Here is a 24,832-nt window from a genome sequence, read left to right on the forward strand (position 1 = left end):
AAATCCGGGCTCTCCTGCTGCCCCCGAGCTCGGCCCTCTAATCGTGATGGGGCAGAGCTGCGTTGTCCATAGCCGCAGAGGCAGTGTGAGGATACTGCACAGGGACGAAGATATGGAGGCTTCAACGAGCATGGAGATAGACAGCAGGTGGGAACAGAGCTGGGTACAGGCCTCCAGCCCCACTGCGTGCCTGGGCAAGGGCAGGCATTTGTCCTGTCCTACAGGCCCGGGCTCAGTGGGTGACACATCTCCTCTCTCCATGCAGGATCTCAATGAGCTATGTGAACCAACGCCATGATAGTTCCCACACCACACCGGTAAGGCCCATCCCTGCTCCTCCGGTTATTCCCTGCCCTTTCCCTCTGTGCCTCTGCCCTAATGCACCATCCCCAGATACAACGAGCCCTGCGATCACTCAGCATCCCACTGGAGAGGCTGCATATCATGAAGGGCCACATGATGCAGGACATGTGCAAGGGGCTGAGCCGCCAGACACATGCACAGGCCAAAGTGCGTATGCTGCCGACCTACATCTGCTCCACTCCCAATGGCACTGGTAAGGCATGAGGATGAATTGTTCTGCTACCGGCAGCCCTGCACACCTCACTGGACTCAGCCCTGGGGGTGCTGGCAAGGGGTAAACCACTCTTGCATCAGTTATGGGGTCCACAAGCTTCTCCTCTGCCACACCCCAATGCAGGGGCAGTAGCCAGAAGCTTGTTCTCTTGGCCTCTCTGAGAGTCTCAGGCTCTCAGGAGCCTTGCCCATGGGTGAGTGACTGTCCTTGGGACAGGGCAGGGAGCAGATTTTAGGAGATCTGTCACAGGGAAAGTCTCTGCCTGACACTGCCTCTGTTTCCCCATAGAGAAGGGCAATTTTCTGGTGGTAGAGTTGTGCCAGAGCCAGGTTCGGACCCTGCTGGTGACCCTCTACGGCGATGGAAACATGAGCCCCAATATGGTGTACAAGGTCTTCGAGCTGCCAGAGGGCATCATGCAGGGTGAAGGAGAAGCGGTATGAGTAGGCCATGGCAAAGGGTGGCTGGTGCTGGGCTGCCCAGCATCACAGAGGCTCGGCAGGGTGTTGGAGCTCCAGGCTGCCTTCCATAGCCTGGGTACTGGCTAAGGTGAGAAGCCCTTATCCCCAGTCATGACTTTGCAGCTCTTTGACTTCATTGCACAATGCCTGTCCCAGTTCTTGGCTGAGAGCTTCAGCTCTGATGCCAGCAAGTCTGAGGAACGCCTTCCCTTGGGCTTTGTGTTCCCCTTCAGCTGCCGGCAGACACAGCTGGACAAGGTGAGGGGGAGAGCCCTGTCCCAGGCTGTGACCACAGCACAGCAGCAGTGGGGAGAGGAACCATCTTGGTGCCGGCAGTCAATGACTCTGTCACACGCTCTCCACAGGCGGAACTCCTCTCCTGGTCCAAGGGCTTCAGCTGCAGTGGCGTGGTGGGGAAGGATGTGGTGCAGCTGCTGCAGTCAGCCATCAATAAGCAGGAGGTGGGGGCCAATGGGGGTGGATCGGCCAATGGGACAGCAGCCACTGGTAACAATTGGCTGTCCTCTTGGAGGGGCTGGAAACCCTCTGAATTTACTCCTGCCCAGTTCTGCCACGTGGACGTTGTTGCCCTGATGAATGACACTGTGGGCACCATGATGACCTGCAGCATGGAGGGGAAACCCTGTGAGGTTGCCATGGTTGCAGGTGAGACTGGGGCACCCTGTGTGCCGTGGTGGTGGGCGCTGGGGAGCTGTGCTGGTGCTCAGCCCCATCACTCTCACAGACAAGGGCTCCAACTGTTGCTTCATGGCCGAGGCATACCTGGTGGAAACAGCAGACGAGACCAGCGGGCGGATGTGTGTCAACACTGAGTGGGGCTGCTTTGGGGATGATGGCATCCTGAATGACGTCTTCACGCCCTATGATGAATGTGTGGATAAGGAATCTTCCAACCCTGGGGAGAAGAGGTGCTCTTTCTCCCCCAGAAAAGACAGGCTCCCCATCTACCCCTGAGCATGTCAGGCCCCAACACCAGAAGCACACATTCCCTGCAATGCTCCAAGATGGTCTTAAAGGGCCAAGGAGTGCTGCTTGGGAAGCACGACTGACTCCCATGTGGGCTCAAACCCACGCAGGTTTGAGAAGATGGTGGGCACCCTGTACCTGGGGGAGATTGTCCGGCACGCGCTGATTGCCCTAGCAGCAGAGAAGGCTATCTTCACTGAGACCAATGCTGCTGTCCTGAAGGAGAAGGGAGTGTTCACGATCCAACATGTCCTGGACATTGTCAAGTGAGTGTCTGGGAACCAGGAGCTGCCATGGGTGGGAGGATGGGGCATGATGGATGAGTGTTCCTGGCTGCGAGCTGGTGGACCTGCAGGTGCTGCAAGGCTATGATCTACCTTCCAGCAAAGAGGATGGAACAACTGACGTGAAGAGGATTCTCAAGGTTCTGGGGCTGCAGGCAAACGAGCGGGATTGCGGCCGTGTGCAGCAGATCTGCCGGGCAGTATTGGGGCGTGCTGCCACACTCCACGCCACTGGGCTGGCTGCCATCCTCAGCTACATGTGCCAGACCCGGGACGTGGAGACGCTGATGGTCAACGTGGGGATGGAAGGAGAATTATACAAGGGCTACCCCAGGTGATGAGGAACACAGAGCTCCCAGTGGGGTGCTACCCCAGTGGGGTGCTACCCCAGTGGGGTGCTACCCCAGTGGGATGCCTCACACCCAGCCCATGTTATCTTCTTCATCCTTGGCAGGTTTGCGGAGATCCTGATGAGTGTGTCAAGGCTACTGTCCCCTGAGTGCCTGGCCACCCTCCTGCCTGCAAGAGATGGCTCTGGGCGGGGGGCAGCCATGGTGACAGCAGTGGCTTTGCGCCTGGCAGCCCAGCGCCGTGAAGTGAATGAGGTGCTGGCCCCACTACGGCTCTCCCGCGCTGACCTGGAGAAAGTTCAGGCACTGATGAGGCAGGAGATGGAGCGGGGCCTGTGTAAGGAGACCAATGCCTCTGCCTCTGTCCGCATGCTGCCCACCTACGTTACTCACACACCCGATGGCACTGGTAAGGGACAAGGACACTGGGAATGGGGTGCCGAGGAGGCCGTGGCCCTGGTAATGCACTGTGCTGGCTCCCCACAGAGAGAGGCGACTTCCTGGCGCTGGACCTGGGGGGGACCAATTTCCGTGTGCTGGTGGTGCATGTGACAGAGGAGGGCATCAGCATGGCCAGTGAGATCTACGTCATCCCAGCTGCCATCATGCAGGGCACGGGCGAAGCGGTGAGGCTGAGGACCTGTGACCAGTGCCTGGGGGGCTGGGGTGGGCATTGCCTCGCTACTTGCACTCCATGGGGCCATGGTGGGGCTGGAAGAGGCCCTCCCAGCATTGCCCCAGCCTAGGCCGTGCTGACCATGGCCATTATCCACAGCTCTTTGACCACATCATTGACTGCATCATAGACTTCCAGAGGAAGCAGAAGCTGGTGACAGACAAGCTGCCTCTTGGCTTCACCTTCTCCTTCCCCTGCCAGCAAATGGGCCTAGATAAGGTGAGGGGGTGGCTCCAGCACCAGGAGGGTGGGAAGGACCCCAGGATGTGGTGCAACGCAGCTGCCCTGGTCCCTGCTCCTGCCACTCTTGCAGGCATTGCTGCTGACCTGGACCAAAGGCTTCAGCGCCTCAGGCTGCGTGGGACAAGACGTTGTCCAGCTGCTGCGGGAGGCTGCCCGGCGCAAACAGGTAGGGAATGTCTTGTGGCCTGTCCCTGTCCCCAAGGTTCATCCTGCATCCAGGCAGTGTCAGCTCCAGGAGCTGTCTGGGTGCCACTAAATCAAAAGTGACCCCATCTCCTGTTTGGCAGCACCTAGGGATGCAGGTGGTGGCTCTGGTCAACGACACGGTGGGAACCATGATGGCCTGTGGTTATGATGACCCCAAATGTGAAATTGGCCTCATTGTGGGTGAGGAGCACCTCTGCATCCAGGAGGTCCCCCATTTCCTCACCACCCCTCTACCCTACGTGGCATGGCCACATGCCTCTGCCAGAACTGCAATGGGGGTGACACCAGCACGGTGCCTGCAGGAACAGGGACCAATGCCTGTTACATGGAGGAGATGAGGAATGTGGGCACTGTGGAGGGGGACCAGGGCCGTATGTGCATCAACATGGAGTGGGGGGCCTTTGGGGACAACGGCTGCCTAGACCACATCTTCACCCACTTTGACAAGGTGGTGGACGAAACTACCATCAACCCGGGCAAACAGAGGTGGGTGAGGGCCCTGGGGCAGAGGGGACTGGGAGCGGGTGGCTGTGTCCAGCTGAGCCTGTGCCTTGGGTAGGTTTGAGAAGCTCATCAGCGGCATGTACCTGGGCGAGATCGTGCGTCAGGTCCTGATGGTAATGACAGAGAAACAGCTCTTGTTCCAAGGAAAACTCAGCCCCAAACTCCAGACCAGGAACATCTTCAAGACCAAGTTCCTCTCTACCATCGAGGTGTGAGTGTTGGGCTCCTGTGGGTTCCCTGAACCCGGGGTGGGGGTATCAGAACCCCTGGAGAGGGGCCAAGCTACACTGATGTGGCACAGGTAGGGTGATGTTTAGGGGATGGGGACAGTGATGGGGATGGGGACACTGCTGCTAACAGTGGCACTGGTCTGGAGCAGCAACGGGCTGGCCCTGCGGCAGATACGTGTCATCCTCAATGAACTTGAGCTCGATGCCAGCTTTGAGGACAGCGTGCTGTTGCGGGAGGTGTGCCAGACCGTGTCCCTGCGGGCGGCCCAGCTCTGTGCTGCTGGCTTGGCTGCTGTAGTGGAGAAGATGCGGGAGAACCGGGGCCTGGACCAACTGTCTGTCACTGTTGGGGTGGATGGCACCTTGTACAAGCTGCACCCATGGTAAGTGGGGCCAGGGGTGGCAGGCGCCTAAGCGGCATTCTAGCACTATGAAGGGGTCTGTAGTGAGAGGCACGGTGTGCATAGGGTGGGAACATCAGTCCTCACCCTCCCCTCCTGTCCTGCCTAGCTTCTCCAACAACCTCCAGAAGACACTGAAGGACCTGGCACCCAACTGCAATGTGACCTTCCTGCTATCAGAGGACGGCTCGGGGAAAGGGGCTGCGCTCGTGGCAGCTGTGGCCAGTCGCGCTGCCAACGCCATGGAATAGTCACCACTCCAATAAAGATCTTTGGTGTGCACCTCCAACTTCTGGGGGGATCATGAGGGGCGTGGGGCAGCGCGTGGCCGGGCGTAGCCCCACATAGCAATATATATCGAATTTATTTACATTCACGTCCGGCAGACCCCCCGCCCGCGGCACCGCTATGTACATAAGGCCAAGTGTAAATACTTGAATGCACTTAATACAGAATTAAAAAAACGGGCTTTACACAACACGGCACGGGGCCTGGGGCCGCCTGGCCCCACACGCAGACAGCACGACGGCACCGCACGCACGACGCACACCCAGTGCCCCTCCCAGTCCCCCACCGTGGGGCTCTGGGACCCCCGGGGCTGGGCTGAGTCCTGCCGCCACAGTGCCGGAGGGGCCTGACTGCCATAGGACAGGGACACCCTGCCCTCCCTAGGGGGCCAGGCAGCCCTCCTCGTGTGCTGTGGGGCAGTAGGAGCCTGGTGGGCCAACCAGGGCCCTCCTTAGCCCCATGGTGATGGTCCTCTGGGACCCGCCATGCTCAGCACTCAGCCTCGGAGAAGAGGGCACCGTCCTGCTTGCCGACCTCGGCCACAGCAGCAGCCAGCTGGGAGAGGTTGCCATTGGGGAAGTGTCGCGCTTCCCACAAGTTGAGGATCATGGCTGTGGGGCTGGCCTTCGAGGCGAAGAAGCTGAGATGGCTGGAAAGGGGACAGAGGGACCGTGTCAGGGCACAGGGATGGCTCCACATCCCATTACCAACCCTGTGCTAGCCTCACCTTGTGCAGCAGCCCTATCCCAGGATCCCACGGCATTCCAGCATCCATCCATAGGTGCAGGATGAGGCCAGAACTCCTGCCCCCATCCATCATGCCACCCCATCCTCAGCACTGTCCTCAGTCTGCATTACCTGTCAAGGTTGAGCTTTTGTGCCAGTATCCTCCAGTCTGCTCCCCGTGTGCCCGGCGGGTCCAGGCTGCTGATGATCTTTTGGCGGATGAGGAAAGGGATCTTGAAGGCACTGGGGCCCACCAGAGCTGGGGTGCCCACCTCGTCAGGGACCAGCCAGTCTGAAAACCTTGTGTCCTAGGGGAGAGCATGAGCAGGGAGGGAAAGGGATGTGAGGCAATCCTATGGCCACCCCCAGGGGTGGCCCAGTCCTGTCCTCACCTTGGCAATGTTGAAGTTGACAGTGAAACTCTGCCCATCTCCCTCCACCTGCCAGACCCAGATCTTACAGGCCAGCTCACAGGTGCTGGTGCTCAGGCGCTCCAGGGTGAAGGTGCAATGCAGGAAGGGCTGCAGCCCGCTCCAGATGTGGTAGAAGGGGATCTCCTGCAGTGGGGTGACAGAGTTGGAGGTTTCAGAGTGGCAGGGGCACCTCCGTACACCTCTATCCCCATCCCACACACCAGCCAAACTCCTGACCTGGTAGCTGGCAAGGAGCTTGCTCTTCCAGAGGGAGCTGGGCATATCGTGGATGGAGAGGCGCAGGTTGTGGTAGCTGTCCTTGAAGTGCAGCACCCGGGGGGCTCCGATCAGCTGCCCTCCCAGCTGCTTCTCCAGCTGGATCACCTCCTGCCAGCACAAGCAGCAGTCAGGCAGGAGATGCCGCACACGAGGAGCTCAGCTCCCGCTCCAAGCCGGGATGGGCAGGCTGGGGACCCCGGTACCTTGAGGACGTCCTGGGTGTCGCTGAGGCAGTAGACACGGATGTTGTACTCGAGCGAAGGACAGGCGGCCGGCGCGAACAGGACCAGCTTGAGGCGCTTGGAGGCCGCCATGCTGAGGGACTCCCCGACCAGGGCAAAGCGCCCCAGCTGCTCCGTGAAAATGTAGCAAGTCTGTGCTTCCAGCTGGCAGTAGTACAGCTCCGTGCACGGCTCAGCGCCCAGCTGCAGCACGTCCTGCGGCACCCAGGCAGAGATGCACCTCAGCTGTGGCTCTCCTGCCTCCATCCCCGAACCCCCTCTCCCCCGCTCACCTCCCACGTGCCCTCACACGACTGCTTCTTCAGCCGGATGCTCCAGTTCTCAGCACTGGCTTCCACGCAGTGCCCCATGGCCAGGATGGCAGGGCGGGTGAGGAGGACCCCGGGGGGGCCACAGCTGACGATGGGGCTCAGCAGCGTCTGGCAGCCAGCCAGGGGCAGCCTGGGGCAGCGATGGGGGCAGCTGAGTCAGGACAGAACCCCCTCCAACAACCCGATTCCCCAGCAGCCCTAGCACCTACCTCACCTCCTCCTGCTTGTGCAGGGTCAGGTAGACCTCATAGATCTTCCCCCGTGGGATGGCATCAGGTGGGATGAGCAGGCTGATCCCTGGGTGGGAATGCAGGGTGAGCCCCATGAGGACCCTGCCTGGCCTGAGCAGTGCTCTGGAATCCCCACCCTGCTGTACCTGTGTTGGGGATCATGAGCCGCCCCCCCAAGAAGTTGAAGGTGCCATAGGCCATGTTGTTGGTGCCGCGGGGCAGGGAGCGAAAGTAGCTCTGTGTGGAGAGCCGGGCCACGAAGTCAGCACCCTCGGCGGCGGGTGAGCTGTGGTGCAGGGTGTGCCGTCCTGCACCCAGCGGGCTCAGTAGGTGCCCGTTGGGCAGCTGGAGCTTGGCAGGGCCATCCTGGCGTGGGCAGAGCGAGCCCTGGTAGGTCATGGTGGTGGTGCTGAGGTCTGGCTGGATGGTGAGCAGGCTGGGGTTGTCTGCAGCACAGAGCAAGGGACCGTGGTGCCAGAGCAAGGCAGAAACAGGGGGTCCCCACCATGGGCACCGTCAGCTTGAGAGGGCGTGGGACATACAGTCCCTGCCCCGTAGTGAGGACCCCATAGGGCACAGCCACCACCCCAAGGGACCTGACCCTCTGTGCCATAGAACACTGACCCCACAGTCAGGGACTCCAAGATACAGGATCCCTGTCCCTAGTCAGGGATGCCATAAGACAAAGAATCAACTCAAGACCAGGGACCCCAGAACCCCATGGGGTGCACATAGCCCCCGCCCAGAGACCCCCTGGTAGGTTTGGCCACCTGCAGGTCCAAGGGACAACGTGTCCCAGTGTGGGTACACGGTCCCTGCAATACTCACTCACCAGCCTTGCTGGGTTTGATGCTGACGGGCTGGAAGCCGGCGGTGAGGATGGAGGAATCGGCCACATCAGCATCCAGGCCCCCCTTCTTGCGGCAGTACACCAGCACCCCCACCAGCAGCAGCAGCACGAGGCACACGGCCACGGCCACCAGCCCCACGTACAGCGCTACGTCCTCTGCGCCGGGGGCAGCTGCGTGGGGCAGGGCATCAGCACACAGTCACACCCCGGTCCCCTCTCCCAGGGGACAAGGCTGCCATCCCCACCATGCTCACCGTGGGTGCAGAGCTCGGAGGTGCAGTTGCGGGTGTCCAGCTCGGGGCCATGACAATCCCGGCCTCCGTTGCGTGGCGCTGGCTCCGAGCACTCGCGGCTGCGCCAGTGGGTGCATTCGGCCCCACACTCCGACCACTTGCTCCACTCTGACCAGGCACCGTCCACTGCAGGCACAGCTCGGCGTCAGCGTCCTGCTGCCACCCCCCTTCCCTGCCCCGGGGCCGGCAGAGACAGACACACGGGGGAATTGGAGGACAAGACATCCGGTGGGGACAGGGACCAAAATGGGCGCAGTGGGGAGTGCAGCATCGGCATGACGGGGCGGTGGCGGTGCCCCGAGCAGGGCAGGTACCTGGGCAGAGGGTGGTGCAGGCGGTTTTCTGCACGTTTTGGCCCTCACAGAAAGCACCCCCATTGAGGGGTGTGGGGTTGGTGCACGTCCGGCTCCGCTTCTGCCAGCCCCGTCCGCAGCTGGTGCTGCAGCCTGACCACTGGGTCCACGTCGACCAGCCGCCGTTCACTGGGTGGAGAGGGACCCGTCAGCGCCCTGCCGCTAAGGGGACGCAGGGAGGGACAGGACAGGGAGAGTGACACCAGGGCAGCGTTGCGGGGCCTGGCGTGGAGGGGCCATACCGTAGACAGTGATGGCAGCAGAGGTGCTGCGGCGACGGGCCACAATGTTTTTAGCCACGCAGGTGTAGTTGGCGGTGTCGGCCAGGCGGGCCTGACGCAGCACCAGGCTGTGCTCTGGTGTCACATAGACGTTGGCGTCCAGTGCTGGGTCCACCAGCTCCTCGTTGCGCAGCCACTCCACCTGTAGGGCACAGGGACACCCCTGGGTGCCTGCCTGGGATCGCACACATCATCGCCCTGGGAGAGGAGTATCCTCAGCCACATCCTGTCCTGCCCAGCCGCAGGGACCCACCTCGGCTGGGGGGATGCCCTCGGGAGGGCGGCATGGCAACACGATGCCCTGCTCAATGGAGACCTCCCTGGCTGTCGGCTCCTGCTCGAAGTTCTTGCGCAGATCTGGAGAGGCACAGGGATGAGATGGGAGGCCGAGGCCAGTGCCCCACACTCCGTCCAGACACCTGCAGACACTCACAGGCGATGCGCACAAAGGCCTTCTGGCTCTTGGTGGTGCCAGAGGAGCTCCAGGCCACGCACTGGCACCAGTACTCCTCCAGCCCAAAGATCTTCTCCACTTGCTGGCGAGTGACCTCGATGTGCACTTCCATCACTGGCAGCCCTGGGGCCAGAGAGCAACACGTCACACTGGCATGTGGGAGCTGTCCCCGCGGCCCCAGCCCTGTGTGAGCCCCGCCAAGAGTGGCACACGTGGCTTCCCAGGAGTGGGGCTGGCACCGTCCCTCCTGCCGGCGCTCACCAGTGCTGCGGTCAGTGCTGTGCTGCGTGACGTGGTCACCTTGGTGCACCCACTCGCCATTGCACTTGAAGTAGATCTGGGTGGCAGGGGTGGCACGGCAGGCCAGGCTCACCGCCTTGTTCTTCACGATGTAGACATCCTCCGGCTCCAGCTGGAAGTGCGGCAGCAGGTCCGGGGATGCACCAGATGCCGGGTTGGCCACGGTTGCGCTTTGCTGAGCACCTGTGGGGAGACGGGGCTCGGCCACCTCCACGTGCCCTGGCTGGCACGCTGGCACAGCCACATGCCAGTGGCCCTGTGCCTCCCCACTGTCCCCTCACCAGCAGTGCGGCAGCCCTCTCCCACCCTGCCATCCATCAGAGAAATCAGCCACACAGTGGCTGTGCCCGCTGAACCCTTGCCGATCCCTCATGTCCACACTTAGCACTAATGAAAAGGAAATGTAGTGTGACCAACAAGGGCCATCGCTCACGCCTCCGGGGCGCCTGCCACCCCCTTCTCCAGCGTGCTGTGAGGCACTGACCAGGGGCCACATCCTGCCTTGCTGCACCCCAGAGTGGCACAGGGATTCTAGACAAGTGACGGTGGCACGGCAGGGTGGTACAGCCGTGCGCCCTATCCTGTGCCACTGACACCCACTCTTACATGGCACCTGGGGGCTGGCTGTCCCCAGGGTGCTGAGAATGGCTCAGTGCTGCACACACAAGCCCCCACGGGCTTGGGGCATGACCCATGGTACAGTGCCACGATACCCATGCCCTCCGACCCAGACAAGGCCAGGTGCCTCTTCTCCCCCCACCCTGCCCGTGCCTGCTGCGGAAAGAGTTAATAAACCAGGGCCCTAAATAAGCATTTGATTAACAAACGATAAAATAGCGATTGTGTCACTGAATGAAGCTGTAATTGCTGCTGCTAATTGGCTGGTTAGGATTTAATAAGCAATTAAATGGGATGGAATGCGCAGTAATTAAGTACCTTCGTTTGGCAACCACCAGCCACTCCCCATGTGCCCATGGGACCCCACTGCCTGTGCCCACCCCGGCTGGCTCCCGCCTGGCACGGCCGCCTGCGTGACGGGAACGCGAGCGACACAGGAGTCCCATGAGCCCAGCCTGAGTCCCCCAGGGAGGCTCCGGGCCCTGCTGGTCCCCCCCAGCTGGCTCAGGCCCCTCGGAGCCCGGGAGCGGGCGCCGACGAGCCCGGCGCTGCGCCCGCCGGGACGGGCAAGGTGCGGCAGCTAATTTACGCGGGGAAGATAAACGGCGACCATAACGCGCCAGTTATTACCCCATCAGCACTTTTACAATGTCACTGGCAATTAATTTAATTAAAACTCCTGTCGGGGATATACAGGCATTTCATATTTCACTGGTTTAACGACCCCCCCCCCCCCGCCCCCCCAGCCGCAGCACGGGGCAGGCCCGGGGGTCACGGCGCGGACGGGCGCTGCGGTCCCTTGTCGCCGTGCTGTCCCCGTGCCGGCTGCGGCACAGCTCGCCGCATCACCCGCGGGTGCCGCCGCTGTGCCTGCCGCTCGGGCACCCCGGGTGCCCACGCTGCGCTACCCGCGCTGACACGTGGGCTCTGGGTAAATAAACGCGATTTATTTACGAAATGCCGCGTTCGCTGCCGCACAGCATCGCGGCTGCCTCCTGCCCGGGCGGCTGTGGCAGACGCGCCGGGTGAACTGTGCTGCGGGACCAGCTTTTTAATCACACGTGAAATGAGTACAGCGATTGCCGAGCTGCGTGTCTATCCATCACGGCTGAGTGGAGGGGCGCGGGAAGCCTGGGACCAGCAGCAAGGCGTGGAGGAGGCAGGAGGGGTACGGAGCCCACCCAAGCGGGCTGCCCTGCGGGCAGGGGGAGCACGGACAGCAAACAGAGCTGGGGACGTGCAGTGAGCGGCAGAGCCGGGGTGCTGCCCAGTCCTGGATGTTCTGCTGCTGGGAGCTGTGCCAGGCCCTGGTGAGGCTCTGTGATGTGGTGTGGGCAGGGATGGAGCCACGTGGCATAGCCAGGAGGCTGGAGCTGGCCTGGAGCCCCGTGAGGGAGGCAGGGGGACTGTGGTCTGGATGCCCCATGCACCATAGGCACCTCCATGGTGAGTACCCTACACACCGTGGGCTCTGCACTCACCACGAGCACCCCACGCGCCCTGCGACCACCCAAAGGACCACGGCCACCCCACTCATCACAGTTATGCCAAACATCTCGGGGATCTGGCACACACCCTCTGGGCACCTCACATCCCATGGGCGCCCCACACTCCGCCGCTACCTCCACGCACTGCGGGCCCCCCGCGTCCTGCGCTCCCCCCCGCCCAGAGCGTGGCACCCCCAGCCCGTGGGTGCGGGCGCAGCGTGGGCAGCGGCCCCCCACGTGGCGCGTGCCGGCTCCCGCATCCGCCTCGCGCTCACCTGCCGCTGCGTTGCCGTGGAAACAGGAGAGATGCTTATGTCACCTTGGCAAAGGGAACCGGGGAACTTCGGCGGGGACCGGCAACGAGCGCACGGGGTGGGGTGGGGGGGGGGGGACACGCTGGGTTCCACGCACCCCTCGCCCCCTCCCTCACCGAGGCAGGGCACGGCCTCGGCCGCTCTGCCTGCAGCCAAAGGCGGGTGATTGGGAGCACGGTTTGCTCCAGCGCCGATAAATCTCAGCCAGTAAAGTCGGTGCATTAAGCAGGGCTTAAATATCAATTATCCCCCCCCAACACGTGGGCTAACAAGCGGTGCCTGATGGAGGGGGAGGGTGATGGGCTGGGGAACAAGTCTGCGACACCCACCTCAGGGTGCTGAGGGGATGGGGACACCCTGCTGTGAGCTCTGGGCACCCTCCCCTGCCCTCATCACAGCACTGCGCACCCCCAGCTGCTCCTGCCCCCCATGTACAGAGCTCCCCCTGTTTTCTGCCACCCCAGGTGGTCACACAGCCTTTCACCGCAGCACCTGGGCCCCCCAGCAGCAGGTACACCAGGTGTACTGGTCTTACTGGTCAAGGAGAGACGGCGGGACACTGCACTGTCCAGTTTGGGGGGCAGGGGGGTCACTGCTAGAACACACCAGGCTCCAGTGAGTGCTCCAGTATGGTCCCTCTGGTCCTCGAGGGGCTGATCCTTCCTGGGTGACGGTGCCAAAGTCCCCGGTGGTGCCGGGAGCAGCCCGGTGGGTGCCTCCGTGCCTGCCGCGGGGAGCCACTGAGAAGGTCAGAGTGTTCTTGGCGAGGAGGGGCTGCCCGCCGGCGGCTGCGGCAGCGCCAGCCCCGGCACCGGCAGGGCCGGAGGGTGCCCCCGTGGCACGGCTGCCCCTGGGAGGGAGCAGGTGGCTGCCCGCAGTGGGACAGCGCTCCAATAGCACGGGTCTGCCTGAGCGCTGCTGCCCACCACATCAGCCACCCCCGATGGGGCACCCCACCCCATCGTCCCTCTGCCGCCACCCCCTGCCTGCTTCCCTGCCTGCTGCTGCCGCTCTGGGGTCCTCACAGCAGCGTGGGGACCTCGACGCCACCACCTGCCTCCACCACGGTGCCCCTCCGAGGACCTCCCCGAATCCCCGTGGGCTTTGCAGCCGGCAGATTCGCTTCCAGCTGGTGCCCCATCCATCGTGTCCGTGCCAGGCCTGGCACACCATTAACATGAAAGATTTCCTCGCACTTTGCCGGCGCTCGGCGTGTGCCCCAGCAGCAGGTAATTAAAGCTATAATTGCTGCTGATTGCTCCGGCCTTAACGAGGGAAGGGTGGGCATCAGGGGGAGGGCAGGGGGTGCCCATCTGTTCCCAGGGGAGCCTGGGGATGCCCTGTACGCAGGGGTCCCCGTCGCTGGCACTTTGCTCTCTGCAGGGTGCAGAGAAGGGAACTGGCACAACACACCACAATCAGAAAGCTCATCTGAGGCTTTGAGCTGGGCACCATCCTGCTGGGAGAGGCTGGCTCTGAGCCATGATGAGCTGGTGTTGCCTCTGGGAGACACCCCCAGCCACGGGCCACAGCATCACCCAGCACTGCCCTGCACTGCCCAGCTGCTCCAACCCTCACCTGGGGCACCAGGGCATTGCAAATTCTTCCCTTGCGCCCACCTCTCCACCCCACACAGCCCCACAGACACGCCAGGCGGGTGCCAGTGCCAGCCCCAGCTGGGCAGAGGGCCAGCAGGGTCGGATGCCAATGCCGGGCAGCAGGACCTGGCTCCCGGCCAGCCCGGCGCGTGCTGAGAGCTGGGGACCATGCGACCGTGGCCACACGATGCCAACACGGCCTCCACCCTCCAACGGGCACCGTGTTCTCCAGAGTGCCCCCCCCGCCTGCCCTGGGACCGTGTCCCCAATTTTCTGGCCTGTCCCCACGAGCTGGCCGTTGTCCGGGCCCCTCAGGCGTGTGCCCCACGCGTGCCAGCCCTGCGGCCACGGGGGCGGCTGGGCCACAGGAGGTGCCTGTCTCCAGGCGAATGCCTGGCAGCGTCTGGGCGCTGATGAAGCGAGCGCTGGTTGTGAATGAATTAGGAGGGTTTGCATGACAATGGAGCTGCCTAATTACGGATTTGAGCTGATACCGCTCTCCCCATTACATGCAATTAGCATGTGCCAGGGCGGGCTGGGCTCCCAGCGCCCGCCCAGGGCTGCACGCCCTGGCTGTGCCCGCACACGACCCACGCTGCACCGTGCCCGGCGTCTGAGGACAATGGTGCCAGTGCCGCCAAAGAAAGACAGCCGGGGGTGGCAGCCCCTCCCCAAGGACCACCACTGCCTGTTTGAGGGCTACCGGCCCCGGCATCCAGTGCTGGGCGTTCTGCCCCAGACATACAAAGAGCCGGGGATGAGAGGGGACATGTAACCGAGCACTGGGTAGCTGAAGAGCCCTACAGACCCCAGACCCTCTGTGCCGGCGGGACTCGTGCCAAGACCTGCCAGACCCTGTCAGCAGCACGGCGTGGGGAAGGGGTCCCGTGCTCAGTGGAGGATGAGGGGTCTCCCAGCCCAGTCTAGCACTGGGATGGTGGGGGACACAAGACTGGCCCAGTGCAACGTGCAGAAACTGTCACTGGGATCTCGATCCTGGGAAGCTGAGCAGGTTTCCCTGGCTCTCCTTTAACTGACAGTGAGAAGCAAAAGCTCTGGCCAAGCCCTGGCCCCACTGGGAGGAGTGTCAAGGTCACCCTCAGTCCTGCATCCCACCGTAAGGGGCAGGGGACAACAGTCCCAGGTGCCAGGGTCCAGCCCCACAGTCTGTCCCCTGTCACCAGTGGCGACGGCAGCCCTGGAACCTCACAACCCTGTGGCAGCACGGGCTGGCAGAGGGACCTGGGACCTGAGAATTCCATCCTGCAGAAGCCCCGGCAGAGCAGGGTCTGGGGGCCCATGAGGAGCAACCTGCCTGACACCCCCCGCAAGAAGCGCCCAAAGAGCAGGCAGACAGCAGAGCCAAGGGGTACTGGGCAACTGGGACTGACTGGACGAGGACGGGGTCTCAGCGTGCCCAGTCTGGAGCCAGCCCACCTCAGCCTTCCCACGGGCAGACATGAAACACGCCGACCAGCGATTGTGCTGACAGAGCAGCGCTGGCGCAGAGGGTGCACCCCTGGGCACAGGGAAGCGGGGACAGTGGGACACGCACAGCGCTCAGTCCCCACGCCAACACCCCTTGGGCGCCGGCATCAGTTACAGGCTGGTTTCGTGCTGCTGGCCACCCGGGTGGGCCAGGCTATCGGGTGCCTGCAGTGACTCCGGGGGTGCCCAGCCCCTGGCGGCACCGTCAGCATCTCGGTTCCCTCCCGCAAGCACCTGCCAGGCTCCGCACGGTTTGATGTAGTGCCAGCCCCGCGTGGCACCGAGCCAGAACAAACAGCCCTGGGCAGGCTGCGTCTGCCGCGTGCTCGTGCTGACAGCCGGCACGGCAGCTTCCCGGTGCCCGGCGCACGCCGGCCCCGCTCGCCACCCTGCGCCTCTGCCCGCCCCACGGATCCAGCGGTGCCCAGCCAGGCACAGGCTGTAGGTGCTGAAGGATGCAACGAGCCGGGGTGCCAGGCTGTGGGGCATCAGGCTGTGGAGGGCAGCGGTTGGGGGCTGTCAGATGGAGCCCAGGGGTTTCTGGCAGCCCAGTGAAGCCAGCAGCACAACGTGGCTCCTGCACGGTTAGAGCAGAGTCCGTGGCCCCGACCAGAGGAGCTGGAGCAGGAGCCGCTGTGGGGCTGGGGCAGGAGATGAGCCAGGGCCTGGCACTGGCTGTAACGATGCCGAGGGGAAGGGCCCATGGCACAACTGGGCCAGGGGCAGCTCTTGGGAAGGACCCTGCCCCTCTGCCCTTGCCCACCTGCCAGTGCAGCCGCTGAGGAGGGCTGATCCCCACCTTGGGAGCTGGCTGCCCATGGGTGACCCCCAGTCCTCGCTTCTCTTCTCGCCCTTCCCCTGTGGGCGCCATGGGCAGCCAGCCCACAACCAGGGATGCTGCTCCAGCAGCAAACAGGGGCCCTTTGCCTGGACACCCAGCCTGCAGCTTGACGACCCTGGTGAGGAGAGCTGTGCCATGCTGTGCCATGCCTTGCCAGGCTGGAGCAGAGGCCCAGCCCTGCCCCGTTTGTTCCAAGCAGGGCTGTGCAGGTGACTGGGCTCAGTCACGCTGCGACCGGCTGTGAGCTGCCTGCCAAGCGAGCGATGGGGACCACACCACACCACACCACACCACACCACACCACACCACACCACACCACACCACACCACACCACACCACACCACACCACACCACACCACACCACACCGCCCGAGCCGGTGCTGGCACCTCCGGGCTCCTCACAACTCCTGTCACAGGTGCTCTGGTGCACCCCCTGCCCTTCTGCCCCCATCTCCATCCATCCTCACAGCTCCCACGGGTGCCCTGGGGACAGCCGTGGTCCGTGCCCAGCTGGGGTTTGGTACCCACAGCACCCTCCATACAGGGTCCCCTGCACCCAAGGGGTGCCCACCCACCGAGCTGTCTCTGCAGCGTCCCCCTGCAGACGGGGCCGTGCTGGGAACGCAGGGTCCCTGGGGATGCCCAGACGGTTGTGGGGAGCACGGGGGCTACATCCCCTCTGGGTGTCTGCCGTGCCCACCAACGCACTGGAACCATGCTAGCGCACATCTAGCTGCCGTGGGGAGGGTCAGTGGGCCGGGACCCTCGGGGGCAGAGGAGGAGACCCCCCCCCAACCCCGGACACCCCGCAGAGCTCACGTCCAGCCTCTCGCAGCTCCCCGCCCCCAGCCCGGTCCTTTGTCTGCAGCCGCCACTTCCCGTCTGCCGTGATACCTGCCAGCGGCCGCCAGCCCCGGGCACCCACCGTACTCCCGGCCGCCGACCCCACGGACCGGCCACCGGAGCCACCAAGCCCCGAGGGTCCATCCGGCCGCTCCCGCTCCCGCCGGGTCCTGCCCGGGGAGGCTTTGCCGGGGCAGCCGTGCTCCGGACCGCCCGTGTCTGCAGCACCACCGATAGAGTCCCGCATACTCCCCGCGTCACGACCACCCACGCGCACCCCCGCGGCGTGACAGCACCCTCCGGGCTATCCCTTCACCGCGGTGCCCCGCGTCCCGGCCGAGTGATGGCAGGAACACCGTGCCGGCTGCAGGGATGCCGTGCGTGGGGCAGGGACACCACGCGTGGGGCAGGTGCGCTGCGGACACCGCTGCCCGGCGCCGGTGGGGCCCCGGGGGAGCGCGGCCGTGGCGGGGAGCGCCAGACCCCTCCGGTGCGGGCAGCGTCTGGGGCAGTGCCAGCGGGACACGCGTGTGCGGCCACGCTCGGGCAAGGAGCGGGGGACGGCAGCGCCCGCCGTGGGGCGGGGAGCACATCCCCCGTCCGGGAGCGCGCCCAGCCAGCACCCGAACCTCCCACGGGCAGCGGGCATCCCGCACGGCGAGCGAACGGTCCCCGTCTCCGGGAGGGCACCGGCGTCCCGCAGGACGCCCGCCCGCCGCCGCTCCCCGGGTGACCTTGCCCGGCGCCCCGTCCCGGTGCCGGGTGCCCGCCGCGCCGCCGGTTCCCCCCTCCCGCCCGGAGCGCGGTGCCCGCGGGAGGAGCGCGGTGACTCACCGGCGGCGGCGAGCAGGGCAGCGGCGAGCAGGGCACCGAGCGGCCCCGGCGCGGCGGCGGCAGCGGCGGCGGCGGAGGCGGCGGGGGGGGCCCGGCGGCGGGGCGGCCGCGCACCCATGGCGCGCCCCGCGGAGCGCTGCGGGGCGAGGGAGCAGGGCGGGCCGCGCTCCGCGCCGCCCTCAGCGGGCCATGGCGCCCCCGCCACCGCCACCGGCCCCGCCGCGGCTGCCGCCCGCCGCCGCGCCGCTCCGCTCCGCCCGGGCGCCGCCAATGCGGGGCGGGAGCGCGGACCCGCCCGCGGAAGGGACGGCGCAACAGCTGGGCGCGCCCCCGCCGCCGCCCCCCCGCCCGCGACGCCGGCACCGCTCCCCCCCGCTGGCGCTGCACCCCCTGCCTCTGCACACGCCCGAGCCGGCACGGGGGGTCCGCACCGTCCCCGAGAGCGGCGCGGCTGCCCCGGCTTGCAATCCCCCTCCTCGGGCGCGGCGTCACTCCCCTTCTCCGGGTCGGCCGCGGGCTCTGCACCCCCCGGGACACCCCCCGGCAGCTCACACCTGCTACTCCCTGCGTCTCCGCTCCGCACCCCACTATACCCCAAGCCCCTGCTGCACCACCAGGTGATGCCCAGGGATGCTCCCCAGCCCAGCCCGGCACCCCACGGGAAATGTCACGGAAGAGGGACCACGATCTTGGCGGCAACGTGGGTCACTTGTGGGGCCCCACCTTTCCGCCATACACGGCGGTCTGCCCTCAAGTACCCCATGCTCAGCCACAGTGGCCTCTCCCAGGGGATGTGGCCACAGGATGCGGCCCCTTCGCTTTCTATCCCCTCCCTGCACACTGCCAAGGTGCCCACAGTCAGTGGCTGTCTGTCACCAGTGGGCAGTTGCAATGTGAGTAAGGGGCAAAATTCAAAGGGGTTTGAGGCTGTACTGGGTTGCCCGGAGTGCTCCCCAAATCCTGTGGCAGCCAAAGCCTGCGGCAGCCGTGCCGAGCAGCCCTGGCCCCAGCAGCAGCGGCCGGGCAGTGGCTCCCAGCGTCGTGCAGCAATAATTTCATTAGCGGCATCAGGAACAATTAACAACCGCTCTGATGCCTTCAAGAGCTGAAGCGCGTGTGAAGCCAGCGCAGCTCTCCCGGGTGGCACCAGCTGTGTCGTGGCCTCCCTCCACCCCAGCAGTGCTGGCAGTGCCAGGCAGAGCCGAGCCCACCACCAGCACCCCCCCGGGACGAAGCCAGAGCCATCTCCCATCATCACACTCCTCCCGGGACCTCCTGTGCCAGCACAGCCCTGGAACAGCCATGCACACAGGTAGGGCAGCGATTGTGGGGTGACACCCGTGGGTGCTCATTTTCATCCCACCGTGCTGCCCCAGGCAGATCCACGAGTCCCAAGACATCTGCCTGGACGTTGGTGGGGGCCAGCGGCAGAGGAGACCCCCAGCCCCTGTGGGCAGAGCTCTGGCGCAGCAATAACAACCCTCCTTCAGGCTGGCTCGTTATTACTGATGGCATTTGCATGGAAACAGGATGTTTTTACTCCTTGCGGCTCCATCTGCTCCTGCTGAAGTCACCGCTCTGCACATGAGCTCCGGGGGGCTGCCATGGGAACGGGGGAGAGCTCCCCCGCAGCGCCGGGACCCCCCAGCTCAGCCAAACCCCCCAGGCAAGCAGCAGGGCAGGGCGAGGTGGGGGTACCCAGTGCAGATGGCACCTGAGGTGGGCACCCAGCAGGGTGCTGCCCCGGGGAGGGGGCTGGGGGTCCCAAGTGCGATGCCAGCCCCATCTGCTCCTTGCACCTCTCTCCCGGGATGGCTTCCAGCTCCTGCTCTTGGCACCGCGCCGGCAACAACACTCCCACCCCCTGGGCACCCACTGAATCCTCCCCGTCCCTGTGCCCAGCCGGGGGTGCCGGTGGTGCCCAGTCCAGCCTCAGCTTCTCTCAGTTCCCCTCGCCGTGTGCTGGTGCTGCTCGGCGCCACGGAGGTGCCATGCCAAGGCTGCGGTGTCACCCTGCGTGTCCCTCCTGCGCTGAGGGCCAGCACGGCTTGGTCATCAGTGGAGAAGTGGCAGGGTGCACTGATGAATGAATAAACTCTAATTAGTACAGATTGGGGAGATCACTTTTAATTCCGCTTGTTTTTCTTCTTGCTGAGGAGAAACTGAAGGGATGGATGAGCCAGATCCTGCTCTACAGCTGCCAGAGCCCTGAGTCCTGCTGCCAAGGGTCAATGTCTGCCCGGCTCGTGCCCGTGGGGGCATCTGGGACCCCTGACCACCTGCCAGGGTGGTGTGAGGGGCTGCAGCACATGGGGAGCCATGGGAATCAGAGTCTTTGAGGAGGAAACTGCAGTGCTTGACTGGCCCGGTGCCTTCAACCCCACATGCTCAGCATCTGGGTGTCCTTCGAGCCCCAGGGGGATGCCAGAAACACCGGTCCCACTGGGTGCTGTGAATGGATTATTACTCAGAGTAATTAAGGTGGAATTAAAAATTAATTCTCCTCTCCAGTGTTCGGGCGGTCATGGCTCAGCCACGTGCTACAGCCTTTGTGTCAGGGCTTTCTTCTGAAAAAGACTGGATTGAGGTGGAGGTGGAGGGAGGGCATCACCTGGTGAGCAGTGCTACACCCAGGCTCTGTGGGCTGCAGCTGCCAGCTCCCTAGGGGTGTCACCTCCCTGGCACTGCTCACCTCTCACCAAAAGGTGCCACTTTTGTCTGGGCCAGCAGAGGTGAGGCAGCTCCCACCACCACAGAGCCTGGCAAGCCCCTGCCTGTGCCGTGCCCGACCTCCTGCCCAGCCCTGGCAGCCACGGGCGAGGCCAGCCCGGAGATTTTCTAAACTCCCATCAAATATTTAAGTAGATATTTGAGCTCATGTATAATGGATCGCCTGCGAGCTGCCTCCCTATCCATTTGTGGTATTTAAGGAAGCCGAATATTAAACACCATTGTATTAGCAAAACCGCGCCTGCTTAATTGAGTTACAAACAGGGAAGGTGCTGACGGATAAACAATGCATAATGCAGGGACCCACGGGCAGGATGTGGCCGCCCCGGCGCCAGGCAGGGACTGGGCTGTGCAGGACATGGGACAAGAGGGTGCTCCAGTGGAGAGAGGACAGTGGAGAGGGTGTCACTGGCAGAGCCAACGGTGTAAGGAACACATGTGCTGCACAATATACAGGTGACAGAGCACGGCACGGGACAGCTTGGCTTGGGATAACATGGCACAGCGTGGGACATCCCAGGTGTCGTCTGCACAGGGATGCTGGGAAACTGAGCCTGTGAGAACAACCCCAGCCACATAAGGAGCGGAAAGATTATGAAAATGAAAAGTAAATAAATATGGATGTTGAGGACCTAATTCTGATAAGAGGATTTTCAAAATTAGCCATTTGCAAGAGTAGATTAAGTGCGCACGGTGCTGGGGGTGGTTAGGGATCCTTTAGGATGTGCAGCAAAGCCCATTGGGCACGGCCTGTTCCTTGTAGCCCCCAGAGTCGCTCCCCACCTTTTGAGGAGATGGATTTGCTGCTGCTGTGGGGGAAAATGAGGTGGCCAGAAGCACAGTGTGGTACCACCCTGCACGTACAAGTTCTGCAGACACGCTACCAGGGTGCCAGGACCCCGCCACAGAGAATCTGGCAGTCCTGGGATGCAGATGCTGGTGTCTGGCAGCACTGGGATGCAGATGCTGGCACTCAGGATGACAGGATGACAAGAGAGTGGGCACCATGCTCCCATGCTGTTTGGGGACCCCAAGGATGTCCCTGGCACCCCCAGCCTGGGCATGGGGAGGCTGCACCAGAGCCAGTGTGGGCTGGGACAGGGAGCAGTGGGATAAATAGGTAGAGAAGCCTCTGGACCGCACACCCCATTGGTGCTTCACGCCAAGCAGTGCAGTGGGTGCTCTTAGATGGAGCTGGTGCTGATCCTCCCTGGGAGCACTGTGGTTTCTGGGGCAGGTGCAAGAGGCTGCTGGGGCTTGGAGAGGCTTTTCGCATCCTCTGGCTGGGATTTTCTATCCATGTAGCCAAGCAGAAATCTCATTACAGACTGGCACAAAGGCAATGTCCCTGTCCCCATCCCTGTCCCCACACCAGGCTGGGGGCTGGCACAGGGGTGGGCACAGCCGTGAGCAGTGTGAGGTTGTTCTGGATGTGACCAGCCAGCGGGCTGCGAGTGTCTGTTTGCTACTCCCCAAACACCCTTTGTATCCCTCTCCCTGCCCTGGGCCTGCCAGTCCCATCCCCAGCCTGACACAGACCCCCCACTTTGTGCTACAGGTGGGTCGGGGTGGGGCTGAAGTGGGAGCTGGCTCCTTGACACGTGTGGGGCAGGGCAGTGTGCAGGCAGCCCGAGCATCCCCTTGCCCAGCACTCCCTCAGCAGCAGCAGCAGCAGAGGACAATTAATTAGCAGGGCGGTGGGAGAGCAGCCGGAGGAGCTGTGCGGGATCGATGGGCGCATCGACCGCCCGGGAAACTCCAGCCCTCCCAGCCAGAGCTGCGGAGCTGGGGGCACGCCAGGAGCCTGGCAGCCCCCGGCCCCGGCTGCGGGTGCAGCATCACCAGCCGCTCGCCGGGGCACAGCGGGGCGCACAGGGCCAGGAGGGAAAGGACAGGCACGGACGGCGCTGCCACGTGCCCTGTGCGCCGGCAGCCCCAGGGATGACTCCTGCTCCCCTGGGAGCCGGGACAGTGGCTGGTCTCTGTGTCACGCTGCGAGGACGTGGCCGTGCTAATGTTCGGATGCGTCTGCTTTGAGGGAGGTGCAGGGTGGTCCCTCGGAGCTGGCGGCATCCCCTATGGAAGCTGAGGGGCAGGGGCGATACCAGAGTCTCGGGGACAGCATAGACACGGTGACTCGGGCAGGGAAAGGCTCTGCGGGCACGTTCCAGCCATCTGCGGGGCACGCAGGCCGTGATACAGGACCAGCAGAACGCACCCCGAGGGTGCGGTGGCACTGCCCGCAAAGCCCCGTGCTGCAGACATGCCTGCAGGTTTGTGGCTGCACAGCTCCTGTCCCTGTCCCCATCCCTGTCCCCATCCCACCCGCCCACCCCCCGCCTGCCTCTGCCAAGCGAGAAGTGCCAGCCCGTCCCTGCGGGCAAGGAGAGTGCTCAGCCGTGTTGCAGAGCCCGGTATCCACCCAGATGAGAAGTGACAGCAAAGGACCCTTCTCAGGTACAGGCTCCCTGAGGCGCAGGGCAGGAGATACTGTCCCCGTCTTTGCCTCTTCTGCTGCTGGCACTGGGGACGATCCTGCAGGCGCTTAACCGCTTCCTCACCGTGCATTCCAGCTGCACGGCGCCAGCCCAGCACCAGCAGTGCCACGCTCGCGTGTCCCGAGCTGCAAGAAACAGGATGGAGCGGGCCGAGCCCAAGCGTGGGAGCAAGATCCAGAGGTGCATCCCCTCTGCTGTGCCCCACTGTGTCCTGCCGGGCGTGGGAGCCCGTGCCCGGCGGGTCCACAGGCCCCTCGCCTCCCACATCTCCCGCGCCGGCTGCTGCCTCTGCCGGGAGGTTGTCATGGGAACGGTGCGCTCTAGGTACCCCTCACCCTGGGTACCCCTCCTCGCATACCACGGTGATTCTGAATGCAGGGTCAGCGCAGCTTCTGCCCTTTCCAGGGCCTGGCAGGGAGGGCACGGGGAGCTCCAGCCCAGGAATGCACGGGGATGCTGGCAGTAGCCAAGGGTGGAGGATCTCTGTGTACCCACATCTCTCCTGCAAGGTCCAGAGTCCACCGTGGTCCCTGGCTGTGTGATGGGGCAGGCAGGCGGGGTCCGGCACTGCGGGAACAGTGTGGCACAGCCTCGGCGCCGGCAGCCTCACTGCCTGCCCACTCCCCCGGTGAGCCAGCGCTGCCTGTTCTTCCCCGGCCCACACACCCTGCACGGAGCCAGCAGCTCCTTCCCCAGTTGTTTGGGGGATTTTAACCCTGCGGCACTCACTAGTTGCAAGAATGGGTGCCTGCACCAGAGGCGTGCCGGGGGCTGGATCTGTCCTTGCTGCCAGAGCTAGTGGCTCGAGGAGAAGCTGGACTGGCAGTGCCAGGCCATGGCTGCGTGCCAGCTGCTGGCAAGGTGACCCAGCACGGGTTCCCAGCACCGCTGACCCACACCCCCTGCACAGGAAGGGGCACACAGGACCCCCTCCCTGCAGCAGCACCGTGCATCCCCATCCCTGCTGTGCCCCACAGCAACCCCAGCCCCATAGCCCCCACCCCTCCTGTGCCACATGGATCCCTTGACCTGCACCTCCCATCCCCAGTAGACCCCACAGCACTCCTGGCCCTCCCACGCCTGTCCTTGCAGGCCCCTCTGTCTGCCGTGCCTCCCACCCCCACCTCCAGCCCTGCCGCATGTCTGCTGCCATCTGCCTCTCCCTTTTGATTAGTATTAATTTTTAATTATTATTATTGACAGGGCTGCCAGCTCGGCTGCCAGCTGGGACAGCTGCCCAGCATGAGACAGGCCGGGGGCAGCCCTGGCACTGCTGTACTCACTGTGTGGCTCCTGGCAACAGTTGTGCCCACCCAGGGGGTGACTCCGTGCCCCCCAGTACCCTCTGGCCCTCAGGCAGGGACTGTGGGGTGCAAAAGTTGAGGATGAAGGTCATTGTGTTCCCACAGGGCAGGCTCTGGGTGGGCACTGCCAGCCCCCCAGCCTGGCTGGGCTGCGGGGCTGATGGGAACCCATAAAACCACGGAGATAAATGGCTCCTATTATTTTTCCAATCAAATGAAATCCCGCTGTGGCTACATGAGAATGGTGATGAACTACGGCAGTGCAGCAGCCTCTGCACCCCCTCCTGCCCCAGTTAACCTTGGCCTTGTGACGGGATGGGGCCAGGGCACCCCACAA

General features: G+C 63.9%; 2 protein-coding genes across 3 annotated transcripts; one reads left to right on the top strand and one right to left on the bottom strand.

Moving 5' to 3' along the window:
- Positions 1–205: 205 nt before the first annotated feature.
- Positions 206–5,172, top strand: HK3 (hexokinase 3). The gene is made up of 18 exons (XM_040078351.2): positions 206–317; positions 394–556; positions 866–1,014; positions 1,162–1,296; positions 1,404–1,499; positions 1,605–1,704; positions 1,784–1,967; positions 2,136–2,291; positions 2,410–2,643; positions 2,764–3,068; positions 3,146–3,285; positions 3,435–3,554; positions 3,649–3,744; positions 3,866–3,965; positions 4,088–4,271; positions 4,345–4,500; positions 4,669–4,902; positions 5,030–5,172. The coding sequence occupies exons 1-18, from the start codon at positions 273–275 to the stop codon at positions 5,169–5,171; spliced, it is 2,739 nt and encodes a 912-aa protein (XP_039934285.1). The 5' UTR covers positions 206–272; the 3' UTR covers position 5,172.
- On the bottom strand, positions 4,795–18,081 carry UNC5A (unc-5 netrin receptor A). 2 transcript variants are annotated; one of them, XM_040078349.2, is made up of 16 exons: positions 17,964–18,081; positions 9,902–10,123; positions 9,620–9,763; positions 9,440–9,543; positions 9,148–9,328; positions 8,867–9,034; positions 8,514–8,678; positions 8,242–8,430; positions 7,556–7,855; positions 7,389–7,476; positions 7,141–7,309; positions 6,830–7,063; positions 6,585–6,734; positions 6,327–6,491; positions 6,067–6,242; positions 4,795–5,857 (listed from the first exon to the last, which is right to left on the bottom strand). In XM_040078349.2, the coding sequence occupies exons 1-16, from the start codon at positions 18,079–18,081 to the stop codon at positions 5,698–5,700; spliced, it is 2,733 nt and encodes a 910-aa protein (XP_039934283.1). In that variant the 3' UTR covers positions 4,795–5,697. The 2 variants fall into 2 exon arrangements, with proteins under 2 accessions (XP_039934283.1, XP_039934284.1); XM_040078350.2 differs by lacking the exon at positions 17,964–18,081 and adding an exon at positions 12,321–12,406 and having other exon boundaries at positions 4,798–5,857.
- Positions 18,082–24,832: the final 6,751 nt, after the last annotated feature.

The sequence above is a fragment of the Hirundo rustica genome, chromosome 14 (assembly GCF_015227805.2).
Source record: "Hirundo rustica isolate bHirRus1 chromosome 14, bHirRus1.pri.v3, whole genome shotgun sequence".
NCBI lineage: Eukaryota > Metazoa > Chordata > Aves > Passeriformes > Hirundinidae > Hirundo > Hirundo rustica.